The 7,739-nt window shown below is 53.2% G+C and overlaps 1 protein-coding gene across 1 annotated transcript in view; it reads left to right on the top strand.

Moving 5' to 3' along the window:
- The first annotated feature begins 384 nt into the window (after positions 1-384).
- The window catches only part of Nr2e1 (nuclear receptor subfamily 2 group E member 1), a 21,550-nt gene continuing 14,195 nt past the window's right edge, over positions 385-7,739 (top strand). Inside the window, exons 1-2 of the mRNA XM_005363579.3 lie at positions 385-1,145; positions 5,708-5,853. Of these exons, the coding sequence (XP_005363636.1) occupies positions 1,121-1,145; positions 5,708-5,853 (171 nt within the window). The 5' untranslated portion in view covers positions 385-1,120. The remainder of the gene's footprint in view (positions 1,146-5,707; positions 5,854-7,739) is intronic.

Here is a 7,739-nt window from a genome sequence, read left to right as displayed (position 1 = left end):
GCGCGCACAATCACACACAGACACAGCCACCCAATTTCTTCCACGAATCTATCTGTCTGGCACTCTGGAGAGAGGGGGGAAAGCGTTTTGAGAGAGACCCGTCACCCCTCCCCTTCTCCCTTGCCGTGAAATATAAAAATTCATTTTTATTGTAAGAGCGGCACCGTCCTCACCATCACGCACGCACCGAGCCGTATTCACACTCTAACTCGTCAGCTCCCAGAGCGCCTGCATTTTCTTTGGAAGCCGCTTGGAGGTTCATTAATATCATTAGCATTTAACCCCCTCCCTCTTCCCATCTCCTCCCCGCACATGGCTGACGTCAGACCCCGCCAGGAGTTGGGGGAAAAGCTAAGTGGGCCAGGGACGCCCTATTCCCCTCCCCGCGGCTGCCTGTCAGAGCGCTTCTGGAGATATTACCCGAGACCCGGCCCGCCGCTGCAGGCACAAAGTCACAGGGTAATGAACTTCGGGGACCCTTCGCTGCTGCGTGCGCGGCTGTCCCCGGAAACTCGGACCTGGCCACCTCTTCCCTTGGAAGATCTCCCAGCCAACTAGTTTCCCCTCTCGGCGTCCGGGTTCCGGCAGCGCGGAGCTCATCCGCCTCTTAGACCGAGACTGTGGTTTTCGGCTTTTCCGTTGAAGATCAGCGGTCTGTAGAGATCTGCCCCTGGGCACGCCTGTGTGGAGGGAAAGATTGGAAACTGAGTAACAGGAATGGGGAAAGACAGGCATCTCGCCCTTTTCGCTCCGTAGGAAACCGTTTCCTTGTCTCCATCTCCATCCTTCAGCATTCCCCTCGTGCTGTCCTCCCTCTCCAGCCCGCCTGTCCATCTCTCCATCTGTCCGTTCAAGTCCGTGTCCATAACAAGCCGCATCCCTAGCAGTGGCGGTTTTGCTAGAGCCGGGAAGAAACTTAAGGATGCTTCCATTTCCACTGTGGAACGAATTCTGATCGCCCGGAGAGCAGGGCGGCGCGCAACCAATAGCCACCTGTCCCGTCCGGGAACCTTGCAGGCTGGAGGGCGGCTGGAGAGCCGCGGCGCCCGGTGGCGACGTGGGCGCTGCGGGCCGGGACTCCGGCGGTGCCCACCAACCGCTGCGCCCCGGGACCGCCAGCATGAGCAAGCCCGCCGGATCAACAAGTGGGTACCTCTCCGGCAGCCGCGGGGGTCCCGGCGCGTGGCCTGGGGAGGGCAGGCTGGGAGGCCGGGGAGGTCCTTCCCGGAGCTCTGTGAATTTGAGCCCCAGCGTGGGACTCTGTGTCCGTTGGCCTAGCTCCCCTCAGACAGTTGCTTTGCAGCGTTTCGAGAAACTGAGAGAGCAATTTTGTTGCTTCTGGACGCTTGCTTTCCCCGGTCTCCCCGGCGTGTGGGGAAGGTTGCGACCCTTTGCAGCCCACCGGTCCAGCGAGTGGTTTCTATTTAGCTGCCAGGTGCTGAGGGTGGGAGGGGTGAGGCGGGGGCGGGAACTGGGCCGCAGCTCCAGGCGACCGCACAATAACGCTGCGGCTCAGAACTCGGAGCTCCCGAGCGCAAAAGCAACTCTGCAAAGCGGATTTTGAGTGGAATGCTTTGCACCCCGTTTCTAGCTATTTCAAATAATCCTGCAAAACTGGGAAGCAGAAACCATTTAAAAGTCACATTTTTCTTAATCCTAAATCCGCGTAGGTCATAACTGGGGAATGTAAAGTATGGCGAGCCACTCTAGCAAAGAAAGGACCAAATCCCTAATCCCAAGGACTTTCCGAGCGGGAGCCCAGTACCCGCAGAAGTCTGCGGCCTGCTCACTCGGGACGCTTCTTCCCTTCCTTCCACTCCCTCTCGGGTGGAACCTCCAGCTGCGGCAGCTGACCTCTGCCGACTTCCCGAGACGAGACAGGAGTGCAAGGCTACTCGCACGGGCTAGGGCATTTGCTGGCACAGAATCTGCGGACCCTGGGGGAAGAGTAGGCCCGAGCGAGCGGTCCTTGGGAAGGAGTCTACAGGGTGCTCCAATCTCCCGGCGGCTTTTCAGTTCCCGCCTTCAGCGAGCGGGAGGCTGTGAGTTGTAAGGTCTGTGCGGAGTACCCACGCACCCTGGACCTCTGCAGGCACCCGTGTTGTTTTCTCCTATAGCATTTTTGGCGCTCTCCGTGAGTTCCTTCCCGCCTCCTCCCCCCTTCACTCGCCCTCATTGTCCCGAGTCTTTGAAAAGTTGGGAGAGTCCTAGCTACTTCTGAGGACTGGTAATGAAGTCTCACTTAGGATGGATGCAATTCCGGCCTCCACCTCCCTACCCCGTAAGAAGTAGGGTGTGTTTTCATTTTGTGCGTTTGTTTTGGTTTGAGCGCTGAGTTAAAAAATTAGAATAAAGCGAACGTCAACAAACCGAGAATAAAGGAAACGCTCAGAGCTAGAGCCTGGAGAAGGACCTTTATTCACAGTCATAGGGCACAGCCAACTTGTGCAGGACCGCGGTTCCCCTTAATTTCGGCCTATCCGTGCCCTAGCTGTTCGGATTTCTGGGAAGTCGTGCAGGCTCCAAAAGAAAAAAAAAATTAAAAATTTTTTTTTCTGGCTGTGTGCTTTCCCCAAGGGAAGCAGAAGAAGGAGGCCATTCCCGTTGCATTACAAAAAGTATTCATTGCAAAAAATGAAGTGGAAGGGCCTGGGCTGGCCTCTTGACACGTTCACCCTGGAACAGCTTAACATAGGTAACAGCTTAACAGGAAAAATCTTTGGGACTTTTGCTCTTTTAAAGCGCGAAGCTTCCAAAGAACTTGAAAAGGTGGGACGAGGGAAATGAGGAGAGTGTGGGCGCGAAGCTCAGCTTCCAGGTCTGCACCGGACTCTGTAAGCTAGACAGACGCAGGTAGACTACCCGAATTGGGGGATCAGAGTGGGCACTTGTTGTGCGAGGACGCTTTTTAAGGAGTTTTCTAACTTGCTAAGCCCGAGTTTGATCTTGAAGGCCTCGAGAGCTCTGTAGAAGTGGCTCTCAGGGAGAGGTGGTAAGTCCCTGGCACTCTCGCCGCTTCACCTAGGAGGTTTTCTGACCGTGGCTGCGACCAGAAGAAACCGAAGGCCCTGTGGCCCAGGCTGTGTGAGTCTACTGGCTGCCGGGCGGGCGGGTCTGGACCCTGCGGGGCAGGGAGGTCTTCGTCTTAGCGCGGTTGGAGAGCAGAGCGTTGTCACCGGGATCCCCGCCTGGGTGGTAACAAGACCCTGGCCAGTCACCCTTGCAGTTCAGACTAACTTCTTTCAACAGCCTCTGATGGTAATTACAGTAATCGAAGCTGCCATATATCTTTAGGCAATTATGACACACAAAAAGCCCCGAGGGGACCCCCTGGGGAGGGAAGTTAAGAACCGTTTTCCAGCCTCAGGAAACTCGGCTTGACTCACGTCCGAGCTCGCTCGGCTTGCTAAAAGAGAGGAGCTTTGCAGCTGTCAACCAGCTTGTCTGTGACCCCAAGTCACCTTAACGTGGCTGGGTGGCGGAGTTTGAGGCGTCGACCCTCCGTGCCCTGGAATTTTCGCTTCTCTCCCTTCCGTGCTCCGCCTCAGTCCAGCTCCCTGTTTCTCCTCTGCGGGGGCTGGGAAGTCATCCTTAAACAAGGCCGACCAGCAAGACCAAATGGTGACAGTCGAGCATCCTGACCGATAAGCCAGTAAAGGGTCACCCACCCGGCGCTGGTCTTCCCGCCCCACTTGGGTTCTCTAGAAATAAAAGACCTTAGCCTCCAGTCTGGATGGGAAGCCTGGCAAGAGGGCCCACCACTGCTTTCTCCAAGGGCTCATTTGTCATCAGCGTCAGTGCGACGGGGAAGAGGAGAGCAGCTGGGGTGACAGTGCTACTGAACCCTTAGCACGGACCCCAGGCGACCAGAGCGCCAGGGTTATGCCGAAAGACGTGAGCCCCTCATTGACTGTTTCCAGAGGGAGTGCTGAGCAGCAGAGGTTCAGCTGACTGAGGTTCAGGCGCGACCGTGACTTGTTTGGGGAGTAGTGACAGGCCCTAGGGGGTGGAGGACAAGACCCACGCTTGGTTCTCTTCAGCCCCTCCCTCCCCCAACAATCTCCGTTCTTGCCCTGCGGGAGAAGGGGCGCCGAAGCCGTGGCCGCAACGCCGAATGCCTCCCCCGCCAGCCTTTGTCGCCGTCCGAATTCCCATGCTACTCTTTTTGACGGGTCACTGGTGGCTCTATAGGCAGGTGCTGCGGCGGGGTTGTAATTACCCCGGCTGAGCCGGGTCCTCACCGACCTCCCCCTGCCGGGTCCCCCGCACTGCCCCCCCTCCACCTGAGGCTGTGGCCAGGGCTACGCGAAGAAGCCCGCCCAGGCACCTCGGGATCCCAGAGTCAGTTCCTACCCTGGGCCGCCTCCCGGCCTTGGCAGACAGAGCCCTCACTTCCCCAACTCTGCTGGCTCTGTGCTTCCCACTGCCTCCTCTCCTGCCCCCAATCTGGGTGCTCCAGGAGCGGTTGCCGGGTTCCCACGAGGGCCAAGACAGTCAGGGCCCGGATTGGGAATGCCTTTGATCCGTGTCGATGGGAATAATTGTTATTAACTATTTTTAAATGATGTTAACACTCTTTTACAAATATTCCCTTTGTTTTCCGAAGAATTTCTACATCAGTAAATTGCTTCAGGCGCTTGTTGGACTGAAACCTGAGAAAACACACACACACACACACACACACACACACACACACACACCTTCCTATTTTCCTCTACCTAACGCCCCTCTCAGAGCTGAGGCCTCACCGGGCTTGGAGAGTTCAAACATAGTTCTTCGGTGGGGGGTAGCAATCCCAGAAAAATTGAAGCCATTCAAAAAAACAAACAAACAAAAAACAAGCAACAAGCCCCCTTCCTCCAGCAGCAGAAGACTCAGAGGAAGATGCACCCAGGACAAGGGAGGAGGGAGGAGAGACCAGTGTTTAGGGGGAAAGGACTTGAGGGTAGAAGAAGCATAGGTGACACCCCCCCCCCAGCTACCCCATCTGGAGAACCACAAATCGGGTAGCTCTTACTCCCAGACGGGTGGTTACTTCCCTCCCCCTCAACTTATTCCCTAAAAGAAATACTTTCTCAAATGGGAAGCACTAAGCATTTTTCCATAGGTAAAGAGAAAGTTGGGCAATTACCACTACCCTTATTATCATTAATAATCTGAAGATTAGCATCACAATAATAACCCTAATAATAACAACCGCTGGGCTCAGCTCAGAGAAAACTCGATTGCCTTCCAGCTGCCATCCCCAGTTCCAGCCGTGTTTGTTTTTCTTCTTTTTCTCCCTTTTACATTTCAAGTTTGTCTCCTTGCGCGCTCACTAACAACTTTTTTTCCCTACTAAATGCAAGAACGAAGGAGGGAGGCGGCCAAACTTTCGGCGGAGCAGAAAGGCAGCAGCGGGCCGAGCTGCTGCCCGGGCCTGCTGTAATCTTTTATTCCAAAATGGGTCTCGGCGATTAGAGGAGACCCAAATACATGTAGCGGTGCATGAATAATGCTCATTGTAGGAAGCTGACACTTGCTCAAGGAAAAAAAGTTTGGCTATAAAATCTCTTCATTATTTGCTTTTACCGCAGCTCCGCTGCTAATCCGCTCAGAGGTCAGATTGCTTAGCATCTCTCTCCCCCTCTCCCCTTTCCTCCCTCTCCTCCTCCCCGTGCTCCCTCTCACCCGTTCCCTCTCTTTTCGGTCTTTCCTGCGGTTTCAGGCCGCATTTTAGATATCCCCTGCAAAGTGTGTGGTGACCGCAGCTCCGGAAAGCACTACGGGGTGTACGCTTGCGATGGCTGCTCCGGGTTCTTCAAGAGGAGCATCCGAAGGAATAGGACCTACGTCTGCAAGTCTGGAAACCAGGTACTCCCTGGGGTTGAGCTGCCCGGCTCCCCTTTGTGCCCCATCCCACCCCACCCCATTTCCTCTGAATTCCCTGACCTGGGTCCTCTTTCCTCCTCCCCGCCTCAGCTTTGGGTGGCTCTTTGGCTCTGAAAAGGCCACATAAGGTTAAGGAAAGCAGATGAGTTTACAGAGGAAAGTCAGAACTCCCACGGTTTTCCTACACTTTTTTTTTTTTAAATTCCTTGGTGACATTTTGACTTTGAGTAAAGAGGCCCTGCCCGCACCCAGTCTGAAAAGCCTGTCTGGAGATCTCAAGGAATTTTAGAATCTAATGCCCAAGTAGCAAGCAGAAGAAAGGGCCCATTGGGCTGCCTGCCCATCCTCCACTCCATCCTTAGCAGCATCCTCGGATAGTGCATCTGAGCCAGGGTCACCACTACCTTTAGCTAAGGCCTCAAAGTGAATGCTGGGTACTTGAAAGCCATGTGCTTGCAGGCGCGGAGCTGCTCTGGCATGGGCAGGTGTAAGGGCTGAGCGCCTGCGTGGCTCAGAAAAGTGCAGGGTGGCAGAAAGAGAAGGCTCAGAGGAAGTTAGGAACCCATCAAGTTCTCCTCACTCTTCCCTTGTCTACTCGCAAGATGAGTTGGGAGTTGTATTTCAGTCTGGTCCAGGCTGAACTAGCTCACAGACACAGGGCCATTAGGGTATGAACTGAGCCCACCTATAGCTTCCAACCAGAGCTAACAGAAACCTCCCGTGACTCCATTCCCAGCTTGGTGGCTCATGGTAACCTAGGAGATCAGCCTGCTGGTCCCACACTTTGCTCACCCTCTGCAGAGGCATGTAGCACTAAGATGTCCAAGAGTGTCCTAAACAGGGGACAGTCTCTGGCAACCGAATGATGAGAAATACCCACTAATTGTGTATAGGATACATATCAGCTCACATAGCCCTCCGGTGCTGGGGAGTTACAGTTGCTCAACTGGAATGTCTGCTCTTAGCCATTTCTGATAGGTTTTAATTGGCAGCACACACAAGAAGGCATATGCATTCAGATACATTGTTGTGACCTCTGCACCCCTGTTACCTGCTTTCTTGGGTTCTCGGTGTCTAGCTCATTAATGTCATATTATGCACATGCTCCATAGGTATGAGATTCTGTGGAGCAACAGATTTGAACGGGGATCTACTTAGATGGCTGTTGTTTGTCTTGACCCAGCTTAGGGTGGCCTGAAACTCTTGATCTTCTTGCCTCAGCCTCAGGTTTGGGTCACCACACCAGGCCATATTGTCTTATACTTGTATGCAACAGACAGAATTGGGAAATCTTTTTGCTTTTTAAGGAGGTGGCTATCAATTCAGAGACATTTGTATCAGTTCAAAGAGCTTGCAAAGCGGTGATAGCAAATCTATCTGTTCTGTGTCACCTCCGTGGTGAAAAGAATACAGGAGTCAAACGGAGGCTCCCTCCCTCTGCCTCACTGGCCCCAGGTACTTATATACATTGGGTGTGATTTGAAAACCCACTTGAGGCATTTTGTTTTTACATGTTTATCATAATGCTGGAGAAGACATCATTCCAATTGGGTATTCAACTACATCTAATAATAAATAATTTGAAACTCTTAACCATGAATTATTTTGCTGCTGGCCAAATATGCTCTAATTTTCTCCCAGGCACTACAAATTCATGTACTTCTTCTCTTGCTCTAAGACTAAGTGAAGACCATTCCATTTTCTTATTAACAACAATGCTGACATTTAGAACTCATTATGGACATCCATCTACCTTCACTTTAAACAAATTGGCACGTCTTGCGTTGGTTTGGTTGGATGTGTATGCATGCTGGGTATGTACCGTGAATTACATCCCAGCCACCCAAGTCAACCTGGTTTTTTTTTTT

This window comes from Microtus ochrogaster, linkage group LG9 (assembly GCF_000317375.1).
Source record: "Microtus ochrogaster isolate Prairie Vole_2 linkage group LG9, MicOch1.0, whole genome shotgun sequence".
Lineage (NCBI taxonomy): Eukaryota > Metazoa > Chordata > Mammalia > Rodentia > Cricetidae > Microtus > Microtus ochrogaster.
This window is presented reverse-complemented; position numbering and strand designations above follow the sequence as displayed.